Source organism: Choloepus didactylus, chromosome 1, assembly GCF_015220235.1.
Source record: "Choloepus didactylus isolate mChoDid1 chromosome 1, mChoDid1.pri, whole genome shotgun sequence".
Lineage (NCBI taxonomy): Eukaryota > Metazoa > Chordata > Mammalia > Pilosa > Megalonychidae > Choloepus > Choloepus didactylus.
This window is the reverse complement of record NC_051307.1, coordinates 16,781,263-16,807,921: the sequence shown is the minus strand read 5'-3', so window position 1 is coordinate 16,807,921 and position 26,659 is coordinate 16,781,263. Positions and strand designations below refer to the sequence as shown.

Here is a 26,659-nt window from a genome sequence, read left to right as displayed (position 1 = left end):
CAGTTTTAGTCGAAATATTCAACTTCGTGCCTTCCGCTTCTTTTACTAGCAATGCCTGGATAGGCTGAGTGATTGTTCATCTATTTACCTTGACTTGCCCAGCAAAGAGCTACCAGCTGCAAAACAGAGGGCAGGAAAAGGTGAAAGATGGGTCCGGGAGGGAGAGGACACCCAACAGGCTGTGTCTGTTAACAGGCTACTCCATTTCCACAAACTATTCACCCCTTAGCAAAAGTGTCTTTAAACTAAGAGTTAATGTCTAGAAGAACACTCACCTCTTGGTAAGACCTGAACATCTGCTCATGCCAACTGACGTTGTAACCTTGCAGCAGTCCAGTTGGGTGTGTTCAACTCCGGGATGGCCACGGACAGAGCGGATGGATTACTCCAGAAAAGAGGCCTGATAGTCCTAGCTGAGGGCATACTTTGGAAGCACACGATCCGAGGCAACCACTGGGGAATGCTCTCTTATCTGGGATCCAAGCAGAGACTCTACCTTGTCTCCACAAGTGGTTAATCAGGCTCAGTGTTACACATCCCTCAAATGATATGTGGCCCAGCTCTTTTGGAAGTGGAAGGTTGGCTGCCAAGACCCAGCCCCTGTACAGTCATGAAGCTTGAGATGCCCCGAATACCTAGAAGCCCTGAACCCAGAGCCAGCTCAGTGCTCTAACCTCACAGGAAATGACAACTCAACTAGAGGAACTACCCTGCACCTGAGTTGTCAACGAGTGACTCCTATGTCCTAAATACCAGTAATCTTTAGTGTGGGAAAGACTCATCTATACTAGGGGAGCCTTCCAGATTTCCAAGCCCCACTCAAATTTCTAAGATTTCTAAGACTCACCTATATTAGGGGAATCTTTCCAGATTTCCAGGCCCCACCCCAAAATACAAATATAATAGGTCTCAGAGAGGGTCAGGGAATCTCTATTATTAACCAAAACCAGATGATTCTGATGTGGAGGTTCTGGGAACCACACTTTGAAAGATCTCACCCATCCCTCCAAGGCTGCATCCCAGAAAGTGCATCATTCTTGAATGCCAGGGAGCCCTAACACCCTAAAGTAGCATCCAGCAGCTCAGAAGAAAGACAGCAAAACTGTTCTTTTGTTCTCTTCCTCATTATGATGCAAAATGTCCTGGCTGTCATCTTTCAGAAGGGCTCCTCCCTCTACCCACTTCTGACTCCAGGACACTTCACACTCGAGAAACCTGAGTGTCCCCACACCTAGAAGCACCTGCCGAACCTCCCACTCTCCAGCAGCCCTGGAATCCAGAAGATGTGTGACACCAAGGAACAGCCCCTCAGGAGCCTCAGATGTCTCTGTGGGAAATACATGGTACGTGCCTCTGTATCTACTTAAATGTCTTAGTATCTAATCTGTCCTAAAAGATTTAAGTAAATGCCATATCTTAATCCAAAAGTCGCAGGAGATGATGGAAAATGGGCGACATCCTAGACAGAGAAATGACTCTCAACACTGTCCAGAAACTAGTCAGATGTCCTGAAAACTGCTCAAAATAAACGATCTCGTGCAGAAACCCTCCACGGAAGAGGCTTCTGATTATAAGCCCCATATGCTGGGTTGGGGGGTCTTACATCCTGCAGTCCCAAGACAAATCCTCCCCAAGCCAGATTTTCATAGCACTCACCAGTTTCCATTCCACCAGCATTCTCCTAAAATGAATGTATGTACTTCCCTATTGGATACACAAGTGCCCAGCTGTAGCCCAAAACAGAAAACAGCTGCTGGGCAAGAGTTTTCTTAGCCATTTTAGCTGGGCAACAAATGCTTAAATGAGCTCCTGTTCTAAAATGGGGGAACCAAGAGGCGAATTCAAAGCCTATTTTCACTGCCTTGAAAACTGGAGGTTCGCCCAGAATAATGTGGGCTGATGAAATATTGTGATGAGGCTCAACTTGTTTCTACAGGGATTTACAAATACTCTGGGGGGCAGGTTTTCTGTGTTCACGATGTGTGGATACAATTTTGGAAAGTTAATTAGCCACAAAATGCAAGGACCCAGGGACACTTTGGGGACTACAGGATCAATCAGCCATATGTACTTACAAGTCAAAGGTAATTGATAGCTGTTTTGTGGTCATTTTGTTTAATGTCCCTGATGGATCCAGCTTAGCTATACCTATGTAGAGGAGCGAAATACTGCATAGGAAAACACACTGAATTTCAAAGTGGACTAAGGAAATTCTGACCTGCAGACACCTTGGATTAGAATATTTTCTGCCTTCTTAAATTCTAAAATGTTGCTTCTCTGGTTTATCATCTTCTTATCCCCAAAATTCAAGTGCCCCAAAATATAATATATACACAAACTACCATCTTTGGCTCTCATCTCTCTCTTGGTAATCTCAGGACACCAAATATTAACTGTAGGCAAGTTACTTTACCCATCTGTGCCTCGGTTTCCTCTTCTGTGGGGAATAGCATTAAATTCTTAGACTTTGTAGGACACCTTGTAAGACGCTGTAAGACTGAATAAGTTAACCCAGGAAAGTGTGGAGAACTGTGTCAGCATGTAACAACTGTTCAAAAATGGTAAAGATAGTTACTGACGTCTCATCCTCAGTCTTGCTTACATCTCAGACCAAGAAGAGAGGGCACTGTCTGACCTCAGTTATCAGCTTCCTGCACCAGCTGGAAGAAGTGTTATAGCTCAGGAATTGGAGGTCTCATGGGAAAAACAGGTAAGCAGACTAAAGCTGGTGAGAGCCCATGACATCCCTTGTAATTTTCTCTCCATATTCAAAAAAACAGCACAGTAAACTACAAAAACGGTGATGTTTCTTACATTGTAAATTAGTAACAAATGATCACTAATAGTTACCACCCTGTTTGCTAGAAATATTACAGTGTCCATTTTCCACCAGTCTAAGGCTTTTTTTTTTTTTTTTTTTTTGTCCCTACCCAGATGTTCAGTGCCTTTTTTGAATTTCCAATTCTGAAATCTGTAAAATTCTGCCTCCTGGGTCTCCCACTATTGGCCCTCTGACACCCATCCCAGCTCCCTTTGGGGCATTTCTAAAAACCGGGGCTATTTATCCTCTTCCTCCTTTCCCAAGCAAAATCACTACTTCTTTTTATGCTTCTGACACCCATTCTCTTCTCTAATGATTCCTAATGAGACTGACTCAATTTCTCTTAAGTCATAGGCATTGGAACTGAAATTCTTACTGTTGTCTAAAGAGAAAGAAATAAGTTGACAAGTGCTTAAAATTTTGCTTCAGGTAACTCCTGATAGGAGAGCACTCTATGTCAAATTAAATGAATCATCTTCTCCTTTCATCTGTTTCTCTGTGTAGGTGCCTCAAACCTTGCAAGCAGCCTTCTCCCCCTCATTACCCCATAATCTATCACACACTCAGTCCCTTTCCTTCCCTCCCTAGGGCCACATCCCTGGTTCAGCAATAAGCTCTCTCTTCTAAGTATCTTCCTTCAACTAATGCATCCCATGCACTGTTGCTAGGTAAATCTTCCATTTAAAGTCTACCACTTAAAGTCCTTGACCAAATGTCCAGTGCTAGTACTTGAGCTTTGGCTGCACCCTACCTGCCAGTGAAACTGGAGAATTAACTCCACTGCATACCCCCAACTTTTCCTGCTTCCAAAAATACTTATCTTTAAAGCTTGAACTCAAGTACCTCCTTCACCACAGCAGAAACACTCTCTCCCTCCTCCAATTCCCTTGCCAGCTTCTCTGCAGCCTCTCCTCTCCTCATCCCCACCTCTACTCCAGCCACCCTGACCTCTTCGCTCTTTCTCAAATGTTCCATTTGGCTAACTCTCACCCCCTTCAATTCTCTACTTAAGTTTGCCCTCAAGGGGGCCAACCCTGACCACCCTATTTGAAGTTGCCGGCCCCACACCCCCACCGCCTGATCCTTCTCATCTTGCTCCTTTATTATCTGCACAGTATATAATTTACTTATAATGCAAAATGTTTATATATACACACCCCCATTTCACCCCAACTAGCTCCATGAGCTCTGGGATCTTTTCTCATTGACACATCCCCAGTGTCAAGAACAACAATTGGCAAGTGGTAGACATTTTTTAAAAATTTATTGAATGAATTGATGGTTCTTCATTTCCATAATCTCAAAATGAAGAAAACTGTTTCTCATGGACTACATTTTTATTTAAAGGTTTAATCATTTCCAGCTTCAGCTCATACTCAGCTAAAGATGAGGTGACAAATCAGTTCTAATTGTAAAGCTTGGATCGGCAACCTTTAAGCAATCCAGTTTTATCATTGTTCTATTTCTACAACCAGGCTTTTAAGAGTTATTTTTTAAGAAATGTTTTTCTTTAACTTTTTTTAAAAGTAGAGAAATTAAGAGAGACCTACTGGGCTATCTCATGGCCCAAAAGGGATACTCTGTCAGAGGGTCGTCCAAAGCAAACTGAGCTCAAGTAACAGGGAACAGCCTGTCAGGGTGTTTTCTAAGTTCTCCATGGGGCTCCAGGGGAAACCCTCTCTCAGAGCTTCCTGGCAGGCTGGCTTCACGGCCACATCTGAAAACGGCCCTCATTCCTGCACAGAGTGCTCTAAGCTCCTGATCTTCCTCCTCGGTTATGCTAGGAAACCAACAGGGCCTACTATTGTGACATAATTTGAATGAAGGAGCACAGAATTTCCTCATGTACTAAACTTAGAATCGAAGGATTGAACTTTGCCAACTTACTTTAGCATCACTCAGAAGTTCTCAAAGTGTGGTCCAGGGCTCCCCGAGATAAGTTCAGAGGCCCAGGAGAGCCTCCCTTTTCTAACTAGCCAGGTGACACCACATTTTCCTGAATTACACTCCCCAAAACAGTGTTCTGCAGAAGCAGGCAAGAGACTTCTATTATATCATTAGTCAGAGAGATGTACAAAATCATAAAACAATGCCTCTCTTCATACTGATTTATTTTATTTAAGAATATAGTTTTTTTAATTAAAAGTTATGTGTAGGAATGTGTTGTGGGTTTATTGCTATAATTTTTCAGTGAATTAAGTATTTATTTTAAATTTCTCTTTTAATTTCTAATGTGATAAATATCCATAGATAGAGCTCACATAACCAGAAGACTCCTAGAGGCCACAGTTCTTTTTAAAAGTATAAAAGGGGTCCTGAAAGCAAAGAATCTGACAAACTGCTGAAATAAACCATCCTTCAACTACCCACCCACCCTCTCACCCACCCCAAAAAGTGACACTGGGCAAACGGTGTCACAAATTTCTTGTTGAAATTTGATGGGCTCATTTTCAAAAGAAATACCTCATAGCTTAACCTACATGCCAGAAAGAGAAAGATAAAGAAGAAAGCAAGAAAGAACCTAAGAACAGAAGACAGAGGAGGGAAGGAAGAGAGAGGTTGTTTTGGTTTTTTGTTTTAAAAGGTTTTAAATGAAAATATTATATTTCATGAAGAATTAAATTGGGGTTCTTAATCAGCTTTTGGATGGACTTTGGGGGTAGAGATCCATGTATCTCCTAAAATTATATGCAAAATGGGCGGTCCATGTATTTCTCGAAGGAGAAGTTCAAATACTTTATTGGATTCCCAAAGGAGTCCGTGACCAACAGTTAAGGATCACTCTGTCAACTTTAAGCTCAGGGAACATACTGACTTCTGAGCCATTTAAGCCGAGTTGTAAACCAAAATGAAATTTTGAAAAATCAACAGAACTTTTTGAGGAACTCAAAAATTCTCTTTGATAATGCTGTACCCTTCATCTTGCTAAAATCACAAAGTCTAATTCTTGCTTCCTTAAGAGAGCCAGCATCAGGAACGGCTCCATCTAGTTATCTTGTCCATCTCTCTCAGCAACGACTGTTTCGGGCCACAGTACTAAGAAGTTATTTTCTTTTCAGGCATCATGTCCTTTTTCACTCCTGTACCAAAATGGTAGGTTCTGATCTTAAAATCTGAGGACACTTGAGCTGAAGCCTGTTGGAGCATGAGGAGGTAGTGTGGTATGGGGGTGTGCTTTGCAAGAAAGGACCCTAGCCTGTGAGTCAGGATACCTAGATTTCAATCCAGTTTTGAGCCCTTGTCACCTAATCTCTCCAGATCTGCTCCTTCCCCTGAAAAGTGATGGGGTTGGATGGAGAAATTCCGCAAAATTCCAAAGAGTTGGTGACTCTTAAATCACACTGAAATGAATCCCTGAGAGTGGACGAGGTCCCCGCCTTAGCCTGCTGGGGCTGCTGTGACAAATACCACAGCCTGGTTGGCTTCCGTAACACGAATTCATTGTCTCACAGTTTTGGAGGCCAGGCATCCAAAAATCAAGGTGTCTGCAGGACTGTGCTTTCTCTAAAGCCTGTGGTATACTTGCTGGTAACTTCTGCCTCTGTCGCATGGCCATATGGCCAACTCTCTCCCCATCTGTCTCCTCCTACTGTGTCCAAATCTCCTCTGCTTGTAAGGACTCCAGCCATATTACATTACGTTCCACCCTGGTTCCATTTGGCCTCACCTTAACTAATAACATCTCTAAAGAGCCTCTTTAGAAATGGGCTCACATCCACAAGACTGGGGGTTAGGGCCCAAATATGTCTTTGTGGGGAACAGGAGTCAGTCCCTAACAGTGCAGAAGCTCTGGTTCAGAGCTCTGCTTTATTTCCTTCTCACTTCATACATGTGTGAAGAATTTGTGTGTCAAAGATACAAAACTAATGGCAAGCACCGTATCTGGGTGAGGTGTTCTGAAACACAGGTCCAGCTGCTGCTCTCCCGAGGCTGTTGCCCCTTGGGGTATATTCAGTGCACCTGACTGAAAGGCAGACGTTCCATCTTTATCTCCACCTCACCCACTGAAAGCCCGAGACACAGGAGAGCTGACCTCTCGAAGATTAAGCCAAATTTCACCATCACGATGAGCCACCTCTATTCACTGAGCATCTACTATGTGCGAGACACGGCCAGGAGCTTTACATCCATCCCCTCCTGGAACCCTTTACAACCATTCCTCATGAAAGGCACTGAGAGCCATAGGTTGCAGCTTACAGAGCTAGAACTCTCCACCTCAGACCTGCTGCGCTGCAGAACCTCTTCCTTCTTTGCACAGCAGCAGGTTACCCCTCCTTTATTTGTTAACCTTCCAACTCTCAAGAGAGGCCAAAAAGACCGGCGGGCTATCAACTAAATCCCAGGAGCAACCTGTTATGTTTGTTTCTACTTATATTGCTTCAAGAGGTATGAGGCAAAGCCTCCTGAGAACTAAATACCAGAGTGACTTGCAACTCAAACTTTTATGTACCCCATGTGCACACACATACACACTTAAACATATGACTCAAACAAATCCTGAGCATACTGTGTGCCACACACTGGCACATATGTGTCCCTTTATTAAAATCTAAATGTGTTATAGCTTATTGACTTGTGCTGTGAAGTTGAAAATACCTGTGAGGCCTCTATTGGCTTTTTTGAGGTTCTAACTTTTTAAACCAACTATATAAGAGGGCAGGGAACATAAAGATTTTGAAATAAAGTATAAAATGCTGCCTGTGGTGGTCAAAGGATTTTTCTGTTTCTGTGTTTTCTAAGATGGTATTATTGATCTAACCAAAGCAATGTCTGAGCAAAGTGATGCATTATTTTATATGTTATACATGCTATCAAGGAATTATTGTATCTTAAGGAACAATTTCATATTGTCGGTTCATTTCATATTTAATATACACAACACTTCTTGCATATATAAAGTCACATGGATTAATTTTAGTATAATATCTATGAAATGGAAAGAATATTATGTAACTGTATATTTACACTGCTCTAATAATTGTCATTAGTGATTGGCTTAAAATTCAGTATCTTTAATCTAGAATAAAAGACCCTTCTATTGCTTAACTTTTACAAAAAAAAAATCTAAATGTGAGTGTTAGTGCCTTCACATTTCAATAATACATCCAACTCTTGAACAAAGTAAAAATAAAAATAAAAAACCAGGGGGAATGGTCAAAAACACTTTTTTGATCATTTTCGAATCAAAAGAAGCAGTCACATTATTTCAGATAGAATGTATTTTTCTTCCAGGCTCTTGGGTCAGATGTCTGCCAGGAACTCTTTTCTGGGGAGTAAAACTATTGACAGGACTATTACAGATTCAACTACATCACCAGGGCAGATGAGGAGACTTTAATATCTATGATCCAAGCTCACTGGAGAAGTCCCCTGGTCAAAAACTTTTACCAAAAGAAAAAAAGAAAATTATTTTCAAGGAAGTTTCCACACCCACTGCCTCTTAAAATACACTGTTTGGGACACAGAGGGCTCTCAAGAAATAGCGTTGGATGAACATGCCAAACTTAGACTAGGAAGTGTGGGTGGATGGACAGTGTTGTGCAGAATTCTGGGGTTTGTTTCAAGTCATTAAAGAGGCTCACTCAACATTTAAAGTCAATATGAAAATAATCTTCCCATTCATTTTAGAGACTCCACGAAACCCTTTCACACATGGTATCCCATTTGGTCCAACTAACAGCCCTGCCAGAGGCTGATATCATCTCCATGGACAAAAAAGGAGCCTGTGGGACACGGCAAGATAGAGTGACTTGCCCAAGGTCACCCAGTTAAGTAAGCAGATGAGCCAGGATGCAAATGCTTCTATGATTCCCAGGCCACTGCACTTTGCATTACATTAAGCTGCCTAAGAAGTGACTTTATGAGACACCACATTTAGATGATCTCACTTCCATATATTAACAATTTTAAGAAGGCGACCAGCCAAAGAATGCAAAATTTATGCAACAATTACACATGAGAGCTCCTGGCAGCACAGTCTACGAAGGGGAGAACAGCTTATCATTCTTCCAGGGGTACCCATGACTCAAGCCTCTCACCCCCATTAGGAGGTTGTGGAGGGAAGCAGAGACTGGCTGTACCCACAGCTGGGAACATGAAGACGAGGAGTGAGAACACAGCCAGCCATCTCTCTTTGACCTTACTGAGATCATGAGCTCACTTATTGTTCCAGGTAAAAGTACAAGTCTAAGGTAATGCTTCTTTCTAATCATCCAGGTTGATGTACCCTTTTGCAAATTTGGAAGGCCATTAGACCATCTCTTTGAACCAGTCCTGCAGTGCCAACCTGTCTGTGCCTTCAAGACAGAGCCTTCGGTGCCTTTCACATGGGCATTTAATAAGTCTTCTAACTCACCTGTCTCCCTAACCTGTCAAATTGACAAGTGCAAGGGCAACCCTCCCAGGGTAGGGTAAAGGAATGGGGGGTGGGGGGTGGGCGGGTGTCATTCGGTCATTACAATCTCACTTCAGAAGCGATGGGGAACAATTCAAGTAGTACATCTGGATGCACATTTCCCAGACCACAGATCTGGCCTTTGGAACATCTCTGTTTCTGAGACCCAAGATTTTGATACAAACACCAAACTACCCTGGGTCCTCGGCTAACACCATACCAGTAATAATGAAAATTACACCAACCAACATTCCCCCTTACTGCCTTCTTCCTATGTAACTGGCACTAGGCTTTGCATAAATTACTTAATTCCATCTTCTCAAAGCCTGATGGTTATCCTGTTTCATAGATGAAGAAACTAAGGCTTAGAAGGACTTAAGTAACTTGCCCAAAGTCACCAGGCAAGAAGTAGGAGAGCTGGGACTCAAGTCAGGACTGACCAGCCCGGGCACCAGTGGCTTACCCATCAGAAGAACCTGCCTCAGGCAGGAATGCAGACAGTTTGCCCTGCACTCCCCCATCCAGGTTCTCTGCCATCTGCCCACTGTATTTGGAACCACTGAACTTAACCTTGAAATGACCATCGACTTATACCAGAGAAAGGCCAGAGGCCGTAGCCCTACCCCCTACTGGCTGGGTCAGAGTACACCTGCTGCTTTCCCAGGGGAGTTTGCTGATCACTCTGGTGGGTGACACACCTTGCAAGACAAAGGGTCCCATCTGGGTTTCTAACGTGTAGTACCATCCCTGCAAACTCCTCCCTGTCCTCAGCACAAGCCAAGACTTTTTAAACTCTGCAACCAGGAACACAGTAACTGGACAAGGACTGAAGCATGCAGAAACTGAGTGATATTTTATTATCCTAATACTAATTATAGTTACCAATTACAGCAACGGGTCCTCCTTTCATTAGTAGGACACTTTTAAAATCTTCTTAAAATGTGTGCACACCCACTCTCTCATGCACTAGACCCACAAACAGGCAGGTTGAGCATCTCTATCCCATTTCTCAGAGGAGCAACTAGGAGCCAGGGTTTGCCCAAGGTCAAACAACTAGTTGGCTGCCTAGTAGGACCTGGAACCCACCCATGTTATCCCTTCCGCTACACCTCCCTCCGGAGACAGGGCTGGCTAACATTGCAAGAAACAGGAAATTGAAATGGCTCCTGGTAAGGCAGAGAGAGCCTGCCAACCACAGAGAGAAGCTGAAAAATGACCTGAGCCTGTCCTGAAATAAAAATGCCTCCTCAAATGAGCTTCCCACTAACCTCTTCCCACCTGCTACACTGAAGAAGCAAGCTCCAGGAGTCCATGGGCCACCATGCCTGTCTGCTTCCCGAAAGGACCACACTACAAACGAAGCTCTGAATGAGTTGAGATGCTGCTGAAAAGCTGAGCTTCAGAGGCAGTTTCCCAATCCGAACTTATCAGCTTTATTCCCTCTCCTATCACAAACCCCCCACTTTCCGGTAATCCCCACCCCTTAACCACAGAACTATAAAACAAGAGGAAACCAAAGAGAGAGGCGAATTCTCGGAGAAGCAGCACCAGTTGCAGCAGCTGCCGTGCAAACAGGTTAAAATCGGATTCAAAAGCTGGGAAGCAGGGAAGAGCAAAGCCATGCATTTAAAGCCATGCACCATTTCCAAAAGATTGCAAGCAGTTCCGATCACTTTACCTGAGTTGTTTTTGCTCTTCTGCCTTGCATGCTGTTGCTATGGCTAATTTGTGGGTTGGTGGCACCTTCGGAAAGACAGTGAGATTTCCTACAGGGAAGCGTGTTATAATTACTGTACGGAGGAGTTTCTTCGGCAGCAGCTGGTGGCATCTTATGGTTTGCAAGATCTGGAATATCCGACACCAAATTCCGACAACAGCCTGCAAATTTGCTCCTCGGCCCTCCGTTTGCCGTCACCCCGGAGTTCTTCTGAGCGTACAAGTCACCCAGGGAGTTGGCACGCTGACAGGTGCTGAGCGGCCGCGGACTCGCCCCTGCTTCCATCCCCCGGGCTTCCTCGCAGTCTTTCTCCTCGGCGGAACCCAAGATTTCTTCGTTGCTTGTTAAATGTTCTTGGCTCAGATCGGAGAGTGAGAATTCCAGGCTGTCCTCCCGCCAGATGTCTGCAGATTTGGAGCGCTTCTTCTTAAAGCTCGCCGTCTCCATGAAAGTGGGCCCGTTGGACGTATAGGGACGCTGCCTCCTGCCTCCCTCGGCCAAGTACGGAGCGTCGTCCCCGTACAACCTGCTCTCCTCGGAGTCCGGCATGCTCTGCACCGAGGCTGCCGTGAGGACGATGCTGCTGTCGACGCTGGGGGTGATGGAGGAGTCGGTGTAGGACACGGGTCTCAGGCCCATATCCACACGGTCCACCCAAATCGGGCTGCCGAAGTCCTCCAGGGGGCCCTCCTGGGAGAAGGGCTCCAGGCCATTCTCGGCCAGGGACTGGGGGATGCTAGGCGTGCTGCTGGAGCGGGTGCTCACCTCGGAGCTCCGGTGGCTCACCTTCCCCGAGGACACGTGCCGGGTCCGCCGCGTCTTGTGCGAGAGGCGCAGAGAGCGCGACGTGTGCTTGCGCCCCAGGCTGGCATGCTTTTCCCCGTAAAATGCGTGCTCGACATTTTGACTCTCCGCGTTTCCCATGGTTTTAAGGTCTGTAATAAAGAAAAAAGAGAAAAATCAATGCAGTGAGGAATATGGGTGGGCAGTTTAAGAGGAAGGACCCAGGATGGAGGGAGGGAAGCTCCTTGGCTTCTGCTCCTGGCAGGTACATGGGCTGGGGCACCAGAGCTCGTGTCACCTGCTGAGACAGCCCCTGAGATTTGAAAAAAGAGCAAAAATAAGAGCATTAGAGAGTGAGATCTGCCTTTGCCCGGAGCACAGATGCCCTTGGAGCCCGCCAGGGAGTGCTGCTTTTGTGGGGCCAGCACCCTGAAATCCTTTTCTGCCTTCCTAGACACTATAATTACATAAAGTTCTACTCCAATACATAAATTGAAAACTGCCAAAGGAGTGACTTTCTGCTTGAAATACACACACACACACACACTCTGAATTATATATGAGCCAAAAAAAAAAAAAAAAAAAAAAAGGCAAATAAATCAAGAGGTACATTTGGTAACCACCTTTGCTCCCAGTGATTTTCCTGCTTCATTAGGAGTCAACCACATTTCAAAATCAATCAAGAATGGAAAAATTCAAGATGTGAAGTCTGATCGACTCTTCCTAATAAATCAAAGCCAAAAGGGAAAAGGGCTTTTGCCTTTAATTTCACAGCATTTTAAAGACCCTGGTTTGGGGACAGGGTGGGGTGGAGGTGCAGGGGTGGTAACTTGGGTAGGGGGGAGATGGGCAAAGCAAAATAGAGACCCTGCTCCCGCCCCACACACACTTGGCATTGGACTAATGGGTTTATTTCTGGGAGCAAATCCAATCCGAGAACATTAATCTGGTACAAAATGCCTTGCAAACAGAAATTCACATTATGAAACCACTAAATGTGATCCAGCTTTTGGAGCTACCCAGGTAAATTCAAGTCCCTACTTAACAAAGACATTTTTCCAGTCTCTCTCACTGACCTGATGACACAATTCTGTTCACCATCTGCGGAAACGAAAAACTCTTCAAAGTTGACAACCGTGACTCTATTCAGCATCTTCTTCTTGCCCCACAATGAGAACTCTCTGTACCACTGCAAATTGTGTGCCTTTCAGATACATGCGTGAAAATGGTCAGAAAGGGAAAATGAAAGCTAGAGTAGCCGGGCATGTCCATGGGCTGATTTTTTAACCACCTACAGAGTCATTCATTCAGAAAATATTCACTGTGCACCTACCATGTGCCAGGCTCAGTTTTAGAAGCCAGAGATACAGCAGTGAACAAAACAGACACATTCCCTACTCTCAAGGAACTGACATTCTAGCCAGGAAAGGTGCCTAATAAACAAAAATGTGAAGGGGTATTTGGCACCTTGAGAATGGGGAGTGAAATTACTGTGCCCAATGCAAAGGGTGGGAGACATCCTGGAAGATTATATACTTCCACAATTGGTCCAGGAGCCACTCCACATCCCTAAGAGGCTACTTAAAATCTCATAAGCACATCTTTACTGAAACAAAATTTGTGGCAATAGGAAGGGGGAACTGCCATAAATTTCCAGTGAGTTCAGAGGCAAGTCATACAGATACCAGATGTTAAAGTCTTCACATTCCGGAATATTACCTACTAGGTCACACATCATAGGAGTCTCAGAGGGAATTTTCCAAAAATCTCCTTTTTATTAGTAGTGAGTATATTTCAAAGCAATATGTTCACATTTCTCTGGTGTCTTTAAGAAGCAAGAAAAAAAAGATAAATCAATATGGGGAAAAATTTAAAGATCAACAGTCCATGCATGACTATTTATATTATCTAAATTCCTAACAATAGCATGTATTACATTTTTAAGTTAAAAAAAATTTTTAAAAACAACATAAGCATTTTAATAACATTAAAGGCCATGACTGATGTTTAGTGCTCACAATTTTTTTAAGTATAAATTAAGATGCCTGGAAGTGTCTATGTGTCTATATGCTTCGCCAATGAATAATAAAAGGCTTAGAACAAATGTTAGCCACAGTCTCCACTTTAGGAATCACACAGGTTTAAATTCAAAGGGCAAAAGAGTTATGGTGAAATAAATTAAGTGGAGGAAAAAGCAAAACTGTCATCTCAAATATGCCAGGATTTACCCTCCTCTATCATATATATCATAAGTTTGCCAACAGAAATTGACAGGCATATTTTGCACAACAAATTTCGTGTTAGGCTTATTTCTGCCAACAGAAAACTCATCAAGTTAAAAGCCTCAAAAGAGGTTTCCTAAAGGAAATGGCCCCAAACTCCAAGAAATACAGCATTCCATGCATCACAGTGACAGGTCTGTTGTATTCATAGCATTTTTAGTAGCAAGATTCTTTTCAGCCAGGCCAGGTAGGAAAGGAGCTACTTTTATCTTCAGAACTAGAATTTAGAGATGAATGCCAAATCTCCTAAATCCTACCACGAGAAATTCTCAGGAGATGAACTAAGCAGAGTTATCAGCAAGAAGTTGAAGACAACTAGAGCTTCCTTACTTTACTTTAAAAGTAAACTTACTTAAAAAGTAAATTTCTGGGGACTCCTGAAATACCCTGTAATTTGAAAGCTTTTTCCTGAAAGGTTGATAAGAACCATGGAGGCCCATGTGGGGTAACTGGGGGGCCTCAGAAATGGCATAAACATGAAAATTTGCACATTCAATGCAAGAGGCATGATCTTCCCCTTTCAGGAGCAACCCCCCAAAAGTTGATGCATTGCAAAAGTTAAACTAACAAAACCTGGCTTATATTTACACAGGTCTTGTCTTTGCTGTGAGCCTGGAAGCAACTTCAGGGCAGAAAGTGGCTTTCCTTTTTTTTTGGTAGCCTCTACAGAGGGGGAGAGAACAGGCTGAAAGGTAAAATTTGGGATGGAACTCGAAAAAAAAAAGTATCAGAGTATAGGTACCAGATCGAAAGCTGAAAAAAACGTTTCTGCTTTTAAAACTCGTTAAATTCTCAATTGTAGTCCATGCCTTACTGTCTTGTAGAACACTCTACTGATGCCGACAGCTCCCATATTCAGGGCGCAGTGGGAAGGGTATTAAGTAGGAGATAGTGGGCAAGACTTCAGCACAAGAACAACTCTCTGTATTTAAGCCCCAACTATTGCTTCTCATCTATTTTTTAAGGGTCTGAGTTCTGGCTTTCCTGGACCTGGAACCTTCCCTCCAGTTCCTTCTGATTTTGACAAATATCACCTTCTCAGGGAGGCCCTTCAGGGCCATCCATCAAAAACTGCAACCCCTCCCCAGTACTCAACATTTTCTTATCCCTCTTCTTTTTTTCCTCCTTTTTTTCTTTTTTCTCCTTTATCACAATGGTAACAAACCATATCTTTTACTTATTTATTATCTACTCCCCTCCGGCCACTAGAATGTCAAGTTTCCTGATGGCTGAAAGTTTTGCTGTCTTGTTCACTGCTGCATCCTCTGAGCCTAGAACAGTGCCTGCTTAGTGATATGTGCGCAATAAAAAAACACTAAATGAAAGAACGACACTTTAATCTAGAATGTGAAAAACCCACCCAGCTATGATAAAATACGGGTGAGAACATTACCACAGTGTGACTGACTAGAGAAAACACACATCAGCCTTAAATACACTAGCCTCTTCTCTCAGGGGGCCTGGAGAAAACACGGTTTTCCAATGTTCTTGCTGCTCTCTGGGTCCCTTCCACCCGCAGCCAGGTTGCAGACCCTCTGCTCCAGATCCCCGGGTTGGAATCCTGATCTACGAACTGGTTTAAAGGGTTCCACCTGCTCCACTCACTGTGCTTCCCAACCCCCAGCTGCGTGGGAAAAGAATCAAGGCCTCACTCCTGTGTCATTCCCCTTAATACTTGTCCTTGATTCCCATCTCCCTCTTTCTTCTGGAGCTGCCTCTGCAGAGGTTTAGGAAAGGGTTAATTGTTGAGAGGACCCCACCCGCCCACCAACTGCAGGCACGGTAGAGAGCACAGGACAACATGAAAGACTGCTGGGCAGAGCAGACACACACACAGTGGGATGATGGGTGGGGGGGTCACTCCCATGTGGAATTAGAGATCAAGAGGGTCCCAAAGGAGGGCTTGGGGACAGGGACCAAGGACACAGAGAGAGTGTGACTTTTCTTCCCAAGACCATGATTTTTCTCATTAAATCTTTCAATGAGTAATTAACCTAACACCTTTCAATTCATCAAATTAAATACATAGTCAACGAATATAAAGCGGATCTCACGGTGCTCTATCACCAAGCACAATCATTTGTGAGGGTGCTCCATGCATACATCAGGGAGGTGGTCACTGCTCAGGGATTGCCTTTTTCCATTTATTAACCTTTAATAAATGACAGAACTAGTAAACACGCACATGTACCAATGTCAAATACTTGGCTTTGGTATTACACTAACATTATATAAGCCATAACCATCGTGGGAAACCAGTTGAAAGGTATACAGGACCTCTCTGTACTCTGTCTGCAACTTCCTGTCAATCTATGATTATTTCAAAATGAAAAGCAAAAACAAACAAAATTTTAACTGCAATATTCTGGTTAAATGGACTTTTTGTTTAAAGTGAGGTTTCTTTACAAGGAAATTTATCTGTTTGAATACATTTCTTTAGCTGGAAACCATCTACACTGTTCTGATATACTTCAGGAAATTAGGCAATCAAAAAAATAAGCATTTATTGGGCATCAACTGACACAATGTTACCAGGAAATAAAAAGCGAACACAGATCAATGGTCCAAAGTGAGGTTGAATAGAGAGGTAGCACTGAGTAACCGGAGATTGCTAATTTCTGAATTGCTAATTTCTGAATTGCTAATTTCTGGTGCCAGCCAAGATGAAGTACCTACTGTGCTGGTTTAAATCTGTTATGTACCCCATAAAAGACTATGTTCTTTTAATCCAATCTTGTGGGGACAGACCTGTTGTGGGTGGGATCTTTTGTTTAGGTTGTTTCCATGGAAATGTGACCCCACCATTCAGTGTGGGTCTTAACTGGTTTACTGGAGTCCTTAAGAGAGCTCGGGGAGAAAGAGAGAGAGAGAGCTCAGAGCCAACGCAGACCCAGATGCTTGGAGATGCAGACAGACTATGGAGATGCTAACCTAAGAGATGAAGCCCAGGTTTTGCCTAAGAGAGAAGCCAAGTGAGAACATACAGATGCTTCAAGAGAAAGCCACATGAGAGATTTCAAATGGAGTCGAGAGGTCACTCTGGTAGACATTCTTACACACTATATAGATAACACCTCTCAGGTTTTAATGTATTGGAATAGCTAGAAGTAAATACCTGAAACTACCAAACTCCAACCCAGCAGTCTGGACTCCTGAAGACAATTATACAACAATGTAGATTACAAGGGGTGACAGTGTGATTGTGAAGACCTTGTGGATCACACCCCCTTTATCTAGTGTATGGATGAGTAGAAAAATGGGGATAAAAACTAAAGGACAAATGGGGTGGGATGGGGGGATGATTTGGGTGTTCTTTTTTCACTTTTATTTTTTATTCTTGTTCTGGTTCTTTCTGATGTAAGGAAAATGTTCAGAGATAGAGTTTGGTGATGAATGCATAACTATGTTATCATACTGTAGACAGTGGATTGTATACCATGGATGATTGTATGGTGTGCGAATGTATTTCAATAAAACTGAATTTAATAAAAAAAAAAAAAAAAAGAATGGGGAAAAAAAAAAAAAAGAGAGAAAGCCACAGGAATCAGAAGCTGAAAGCAACACAACCCGGGAGCAAAGGACCAGAAGACACCAGCCATGTGCCTTTCCAGCTGACAGAGGTGTTCTGGACACCATCGGCCTTTCTTCGGTGAAGGTATCCTTTTGTTGATGCCTTACTTTGGACACTTTTATGGCCACAGAACTGTAATTTGTAACCTAATAAATCCCCTTTATAAAAGTCAATCCATTTCTGGTATACTGCATTTTGACAGCTTTAGCAAACCAGAACACCTACTACTTTCTCTCCCACTGATTATAACTAAAAAGTCTAGACTGAATTAAAAAGCAACTAATAAGGACTCTGAAAAATAAGCAAATATAGGTGGATGGGTGGTGTGGGAGGAGGGAGTCAAAACGTGAAGAAGCCACTCCTACAAGGGTGAGTTCCCATTTTGCTTTGTTTCTTCTTCCTACTTTCTCTCCCAGCCTTGCACCAAGGGCAAGCTAAGGAACAGGCAGCAAAACTCTGGGACAGACTCTGTCCTTGTGACCAGAGGAACCAAGAAGAGTTGTCCCTGCGAGCCAGAGAGTGAGGAGGGAATCTTGGAGAAAAGAGGGCTGGAGAAGAGCATCTTCTAATTCTGTGTATGAATCCACACAAGTTCCAGGCTTACCCCTCAAATGCACAAGTTTGAGACCAACTCAAGGAAGATAGCAGAGGCTTTGAAACCCGGTTTATAATACAAACCACAGCCCAAACCCCAGACTAACCCCCCTGAGTGATGCATATATGGTACAAACCCAAAGCAGCACAGCAAAGGCTCTGAAACTGGGCATCAGAGCCTCCACCCCAGATGTTGGAATTATTGCACATACACTTTAAAGCAGCTATTATAACTGCTCTGTGAGGTAAAGGTAAACACTCTTGAAATAAATTAAAAACTACTTGCAATGTCTATGCAGGATCTTTATGAACATCCATGCTTATTATAGATGAGAAGAAAAATAGAACACATTTTTAAAAAGGTAAAACTAATATGATCTAAGATATAACATGTAAGCTGCCTGAAAGCATGTTGATGTTATATTTTCTCAGTACTATATGAGAAAACATTCCAGTTAATAGACAGCCACCCTATGTCAAAGTACCTGAGTGGAGAGAACAAAAAAAAAAAAAACAGACTCCTGAAGCCTGCAGATGTTCAGAGGAGAAAAGAGGGAGGGGAAGAAGAAGACACAGAGAAACTGAAAATAACCTCATCATCTTAGGGACTAAGGATGTTATAATAATATTTTTACAGTTTAGCAGGATTAATTAGGTGAGACAAGAGGTTCAAGCAGTCCTGGAACCAGACAGCAGGGCACCCCACCTTTTAGCTGAGGAGCAGGGGAGATCCTCATGAACAAATCCCAACCTCATGGGTCAGCCTGCCAGAGATTATCCTATTCAGATAATCACAAAGACAACTCTTAACATTGGGGCCAACCTCTCTGGATCAAAACTCTTCTAAATCTCAGGAAGTAAAAACTCACCATTGAAATGCACACCCAAGATACCGGTCTTGAGTAAGTCCAAACTTTCTTTGAGAATATGAATAAGTAAATAATTCACATATACATGATAGAGCTGTGTAAGAATTTTAGAAAATACTATTTGGGATAGTGATTATGGGTATCTGATTTTCATAATTATACAAAAATGTTTTTTTATCTGTTCTAAATTTTCTATACTAAACGTGTAATTTGTTTTAAGGAAAGAAAAATAATTAAAACTTATTAACTTGTTTGAAGGCACTGGGGTTTTCTTTAATAACTGAAGAAAGTGAGGACATGGATACAATAAAAAGTTACCAAACCCAAATTTAAAACAGATGGCTTGGAAAATCACCTAAGATAAAGAAAATACTATCTAGCTTGGATTTATTCACTCTTTATCTCTAAGCTCCAAAGGCACTTGGCTAGGAATTTCTCACATTATGCCTGTGCCATGGTTATTTGTACACTGATACACTTGTTTTGTATGTGCCCCTCTCTATTTTATTATAATATCCCAATGGCAGGAATTGTGTTACTAGTCATCATATCTGCCCTTGTGAAATATTAAAGATTTAGCAGCTCTTCTCAGTGGAAATGCTCGGGGTTGAGACTGCCCTATCACAAAGATGCTTCAAATATATAAAATATTATATCCCATCGGTTTGTCCAAGATCACCCAATTCCCATGACATTCAAGTCAAAAATTAACTGCTAAAATGAGGTTTTCTCCGTCTTTGGTTAAGGATTTCTGAAATCCAACCATAAAGCATTTAATGATATATATAAATTGTAATTATTACTAATATAATTTTTCACTCCCCTGAGGTATTTAAAACTTATTAAAATAAACGTGACAATTACCCTTCTATGACTTGAAAACAGACCTCCGAAACTGCAGGAGAAAGAATGAAATGTATTTATTTCAAAGTTAAATTTGAAGTGAAAATCACAAGACAACAGATTGCAAATTTAAAATTAGATTTTAGTGGGAGGTCTTGGTTTCAAGCCTGTTCTTTCCCTACTGGAAGCTGAGCTCAAAGACAGGAGGGGGGCAAAAAAAGAGCTAAGATTAAACTGAGATCAAGTTCTGAAAGTTTTTCATAAATCTTTACAAACCAATGAAAACAGTTTTCCTAAGTCACACGCAAACACCCCAATACAAGAGACTAAACAGGAAAGTTTTGCAACAAATAAAAGATGATCTTTAATTTAGGAAAGATTACTGTCATGATTTTATTTTTGCTTTTTAAAGATTATCCAAAGCAGAAATAAAGCAAATGTATCATTGTTTTGAAGTAGGTTTTGAAGCCAGGTTTGCCTTTTCTCAAACATAATCCCATACAGAGGTGGTGAATCTCAGCGATAAATTTAAAAGCTCTCGAGGGCAATCCATGGGGAGAAAAAGATTTCATAAATACCTGCTTTTTCTTTTTTCTTTCCAGTTTTAACGCTAATGCTTTTGAGTTATTAACTGGGTGTAACCCTAATCCAAAGAAGCGATTCCAAATTCTTTTTCCCACAAGCTACATACAACAGCAATTCCAATTATAATAAAATGCATCTGTCCCTCTACACGTGAAGCATTTTCATTAATTCATATGTACATATATAATACATATATAAGCTCAAATATACCTGCACGAACCTACCTTAAAAGGCAACAGTGGTCCCCAGCCCAAGTTGCCCCAAGAGCACTGTGGCATTTAGATGTTGAGATTGGAGATGGCGTCAAGATGAACAGTGACGAGGGCTGGGAGTCAGCTAGCACCTGCCTCATGGGGTCACTATCACCCTCTCATCTGAGTCTGTGAGAATGCGCCAGAAGTCTGGAGAGGACAGGATAGAAGAAGAGAAAGGACATGGTTAGCAGGAAAAGGGGCATTTTCTGTCAAGCCCAATGTCATCAATTCTCCAACACCAATTCCGTGCGAAATACCAACCCCCAAATCAAACAATGCAACACTTAGCTACAGGAACAAAACTATGAGACTCATCAGATAAATAAATAAATATAAACAATTTACATTTATGGTAATAAATAGCTCTAAAACTAAACTTTTTAATTCATTTTACTATGACACTGTAGATTAATGTGTTGGATAACAGAAGCAGATTACTACAGAATGGCCCCTCTAATCTTGAAATACAGAGAAAAATGACAGAAAACAAGTGAGGATCCAATACTCTCAAAGTAGACCTATATTTATAATGGAAGAAGTTGAAAAACTGCTCAAAGGCAGTAACACAAAAGGCCAAATGTGTAGACCTTCTAACCGTATACATGTTTTCTTACGCTGGCAAACACCATCTCAGAGGAAACTCATGAGGAATACTCTTAAGAAAAAATGTGGGCAAAATATCCAAACTGTTTCTTAACAGAGAAAATAAATTTGCAAGAATAGCTCCAAGAATATGAAGCAGTAACAGTCTTTGAGGAAAAAAAAATTTCATTTAAAAAGCCTACCTTCTGAGGTGAGACTGCAAAAAATACTGAAAAAGGAGAATGGTCTGAAAGGCTCCTTGGGGTTGTTACACGTTATTACTTCCCTACAGGATGTTCCTGCGGGGGCTGCCCAATGCCGCCACCCATTGCCAGTGGTTTTAGCAAGGTGGGAACCTGAGATGACAATGCTTTTTGCAGCAACACTGAGAACTGTGGATGGGACTGCAACCAGTTGATAAATAAATAAATATACCCAACCATACAGAACAGAATCACAAGAAAAGTTACTGTTCTTATCTTGGAAAACATGCTATTTAGCACTGAAGTTAGTGGCTCATGCTTGCAGAGAAAAGAGCATGAGTTCCCAGCAATACTCCATTATCAACCCCTCAGTACTTGCCCTTTCCATAATTCCCCCATTGCTATCCCATTCCCTCTCTTTTCCTAGGCACCCTCCTTAAAGCACTCTCTGCAAATTTTCACATTTTCAAAGCAGTTCTCGAATTGCTTAGGAACTGGCAGAAATTAATAAGCAACAGCCCATTTGTACTGAAATGGACTCATTACAGCGCCAGCTGCCAATAATTTGCAAGGCTGGATTCTTGCTGGCAAACGGGCCTGCAGGCAACGGTCCTTCCACCTGCACAATGGAGGCTGATAATGCATTTTTTATACTTAAAAAAAACAAACAAACAAAAAAAAAACAACCAGAATTAAAATCTTTCCCTGTCTATGGTCTTCTAATCTCTGAGCAGAAAAACTATATGGGGAGGGAGATGAAAGTTATAGGACATTATTTATAAAATAAGCAGGGGAAAAAAAAACCAAACCCATTTGGTATAATTTTTTTCTACTTTTAAGGAAAAAAAAACATCATTAATGTGACCCTGTCTATAGAATTGCTCTATAATATGGACTAATGAAGACACCCCGCCCCCCACATTTGTTCTCTTGCAATCATCAGATACACTTAGGCTGCAAGATGCAACAAGTACGCATAATGTGCCTGTGTGATTTTATACCATGGCCATGTAATTTTAGGCCACGGCAACTTGAGAACCACCACTACTCAGGGTTTTCTTCAAAAGCTGTACAGCATTTGATTTCACTGGGAGGCAGCTATGCACCCAATTCAGTGCTGGGATTTCCAACCTGGAGTCACATTGCATCGGGTCAAATCTTGGCTTCGCCATCTACCAAAAGGGTGATTTGGAGCAAATTCTAAACACCAGTTTACCCTTCTGCAAATGGGGATGATAACAGGTGGACCCACTGGATAGCCACAAGAATTAAGTAAGTTATGTTAAGTGAGTAACTTAGTGCCCAGCCCACAGTCAGTTCTCAATAAACATTGGCTATTATTTCCACTATTATTTAACACTTATGAACCATAAGGAGCAGGCCACGGGAAGGGCCGCTATTATGGAGGCTTCCTTAGCAACATGATACCCAAACAGTGTCTGTTCACTGAAACTGGATCTATGTGACAAATTGGATGAAACCTGTCACCCTAAGTCCACTGGAGAACAATATGGGAAATTAATTAATCCAGCTGGAAAATGTGATCTACCGAATTTGCCACAGCTCACGCACAAGCTCAAACTGTGCTGACAAATCTGGCCGCACCGGTCTGCCTGCTTCCAGAACAACAAGTTGACCCATAAAGAAGTGAACGCTGAGCGTACCAACTTCTTCAGTCTCACTCTGATTCACGCTCAACTCACATCAACAATTTCTGTGTCAGGCATCAAAAGAACCAGGTTTCACAGGGAAGTATGTGTGTTGGAGGTGGGGAAGGTATTACCAAATTAATCTGAGGCTTCCAATGCCTGTGAGAATTGACAGGGCTGAGAAATCTCCTACTAAAATCCTATAGTCTGTTTAAGATGAAAATACAGCGTCAGAAATACTGTGTCCATGACTTTTAATCCATGGCCTTTCCTAAAGAGTCTGTTAGATCAAAACTCGATTTCACCTTGAAAAAGAAAGACAAGAAAAAAAGAAAAAAAAAAGTAAAAAAACCCATAAGGGGCATCTGGTTATTTTTAAGTTCTTGCAAGCTCCAGTGGTTAGTAAGTGTTATTAAGTGGTATAGAGAAAAGGTTTTTGTACTTGACCTCAAAAGACCCAGGTTCAAGTACCAGGCTCTATTACTTACTAAACTAGGTGATCTTGGGGAAGTACATTACCCATTCCGAGACCCCCAGGAGAAAAAGGGATGTAATATTATCTATCTGACCTAACAACTACCTGAAAAGACTGTTAAAAGAAAGAAATTAGACTATCAGCACAAAACATTATAAACTACATAATGCTACATACATATGTTAACTCCATTTATCACAGTTGAGTGCCCCCAAAATGTTCCATAATTGGTGAATACACAAGAATCAGGAAATTTCCTCTTACCCTGAACCTTAAAAAGAGGAGGGGGGCACAAGGTCTAAAGAAGTCAGTATCCTGAATGTTTATTTTATATGTAATAAGGAACAAAATGATTTAAGTTCTAGTATTCATACTTAGCCCAAAATCAGTATTAATTGCACGGAAGGATGGATGGATGGATGGATGGATGGATGAATGGATCTGGAGCCCTGGAAACTTTTAAATGATTCCAAAATTAAGGTTAAAGAAAATGGCCCCTTCTATCAGCCATTTTCGTTATTTAGTTGTTTTAACTGCTCCTTTATTGAAGAGGATTCAGGAGTGACTTCCAAGGATCCATAATCTAAGATAGAATAGAGAGGGCGGGGCAAGATGGCAGACTGGTGAGCTGTATGTTTTAGTTACTCCTCCAGGAAAGTAGGTAAAAAGCCAGGAACTGCGTGGACTGGACACCACAGAGCAATCTGTCTTTGGGCATACTTCATACAACACTCATGAAAACGTGGAACTGCTGAGATCAGCGAAATCTGTAAGTTTTTGCGGCCAGGGGACCCGCGCCCCTCCCTGCCAGGCTCAGTCCCGGGGGAGGAGGGGCTGTCAGCTCCAGGAAGGAGAAGGGAGAATTGCAGTGGCTGCTCTCATCGGAAACTCATTCTACTGATTCAAACTCCAACCATAGATAGACTGAGGCCAGACACCAGAGACTCTGAGAGCAGCCAGCCCAGCAGAGAGGAGACGGGCATAGAAGGAAAACAACACGAGAAGCTCCAAAGTAAAAGCAGAGGATTTTTGGAGTTCTGGTGAACACAGAAAGGGGAAGGGCGGAGATCAGGCCTTGAGGCGCATATGCAAATCCCGAAGCAAGGCTGATCTCTCTGCCCAGGGCACCTTTCCTTAATGGCCCTGGTTGCTTTGTCTATTAGCATTTCAATAACCCATTAGATCTCTGAGGAGGGCCGTTTTTTTTTTTTTGTTTTTTTTTTTTTTTTTTTAAATCCTTTTTGCTTTTTCTAAAACAATTACTCTAAGAAGCTCAATACAGAAAGCTTCAAAGAATTGAAATTTGGGCACGTCAAGTCAAGAGCAGAAATAAGAGAGCTCTGAGACAAAAGGCAATAATCCAGTGGCTGAGAAAATTCACTAAACAACACAACTTCCCAAGAAAAGGGGGGTGTCCGCTCACAGCCACCATCCTGGTGGACAGGAAACACTCCTGCCCATCGCCAGCCCCATAGCCCAGAGCTGCCCCAGACAACCCAATGTGACGGAAGTGCTTCAAATAACAGGCACACACCACAAAACTGGGCGTGGACATTAGCCTTCCCTGCAACCTCAGCTGAATGTCCCAGAGCTGGGAAGGGGGAGCAGTGTGAATTAACAGAGCCCCATTCAGCCATCATTTGAGCAGACTGGGAGCGTCCCAACACAGCCCAGCAGCCCAGAACTGCCCTGGGGGGACGGCACTCACCTGTGACATAGCACAGTCATCCCTCAACAGAGGACCCGGGGTGCACAGCCTGGAAGAGGGGGCCCACTTGCAAGTCTCAGGAGCCATACGCCAATACCAAAGACTTGTGGGTCAGTGGCAGAGACAAACTGTGGCAGGACTGAACTGAAGGATTAGACTATTGCAGTAGCTTTAAAACTCTAGGATCATCAGGGAGATTTGATTGTTAGGGCCACCCCCCCCTCCCCGACTGCCCAGAAACACGCCCCACATACAGGGCAGGCAACACCAACTACACACGCAAGCTTGGGACACCAATTGGGCCCCACAAGACTCACTCCCCCACTCACCAAAAAGGCTAAGCAGGGGAGATCTGGCTTGTGGAGAACAGGTGGCTCGTGGACGCCACCTGCTGGTTAGTTAGAGAAAGTGTACTCCACGAAGCTGTAGATCTGATAAATTAGAGATAAGGACTTCAACTGGTCTACAAACCCTAAAAGAACCCTATCAAGGACAGCAAATGCCACGAGGCCAAAAACAACAGAAAATTATAAAGCATATGAAAAAACCAGACGATATGGATAACCCAAGCCCAAGCACCCAAATCAAAAGACCAGAAGAGACACAGCACCTAGAGCAGCTACTCAAAGAACTAAAGATGAACAATGAGACCCTAGTACGGGATATGAAGGAAATCAAGAAGACCCTAGAAGAGCATAAAGAAGACATTGCAAGACTAAATAAAAAAATGGATGATCTTATGGAAATTAAAGAAACTGTTGACCAAATTAAAAAGATTCTGGACACTCATAGTACAAGACTAGAGGAAGTTGAACAACGAATCAGTGACCTGGAAGATGACAGAATGGAAAATGAAAGCATAAAAGAAAGAATGGGGAAAAAAATTGAAAAACTCGAAATGGACCTCAGGGATATGATAGATAATATGAAGCGTCCGAATATAAGACTCATTGGTGTCCCAGAAGGGGAAGAAAAGGGTAAAGGTCTAGGAAGAGTATTCAAAGAAATCGTTGGGGAAAACTTCCCAAATCTTCTAAACAACATAAATACACAAATCATAAATGCTCAGCGAACTCCAAATAGAATAAATCCAAAAAAACCCACTCCGAGACATATACTGATCACACTGTCAAACATAGAAGAGAAGGAGCAAGTTCTGAAAGCAGCAAGAGAAAAGCAATTCACCACATACAAAGGAAACAGCATAAGACTAAGTAGTGACTACTCAGCAGCCACCATGGAGGCGAGAAGGCAATGGCACGATATATTTAAAATTCTGAGAGAGAGGAATTTCCAGCCAAGAATACTTTATCCAGCAAAGCTCTCCTT

General features: G+C 42.4%; 1 protein-coding gene across 3 annotated transcripts in view; it reads right to left on the bottom strand.

The window, feature by feature from the left end:
- Window positions 1–26,659, bottom strand: part of TIAM1 (TIAM Rac1 associated GEF 1) — a 204,945-nt gene that overhangs the window by 116,214 nt on the left and 62,072 nt on the right. For 2 of the 3 annotated variants that reach the window (XM_037832689.1, XM_037832697.1), the window contains 2 exons: window positions 20,684–20,860; window positions 10,894–11,867 (listed from right to left, as the gene is read on the bottom strand). In XM_037832689.1, the coding sequence (XP_037688617.1) occupies window positions 10,894–11,856 (963 nt within the window). In that variant the 5' untranslated portion in view covers window positions 11,857–11,867; window positions 20,684–20,860. The remainder of the gene's footprint in view (window positions 1–10,893; window positions 11,868–20,683; window positions 20,861–26,659) is intronic. The other variant, XM_037832706.1, reaches the window with a different exon arrangement.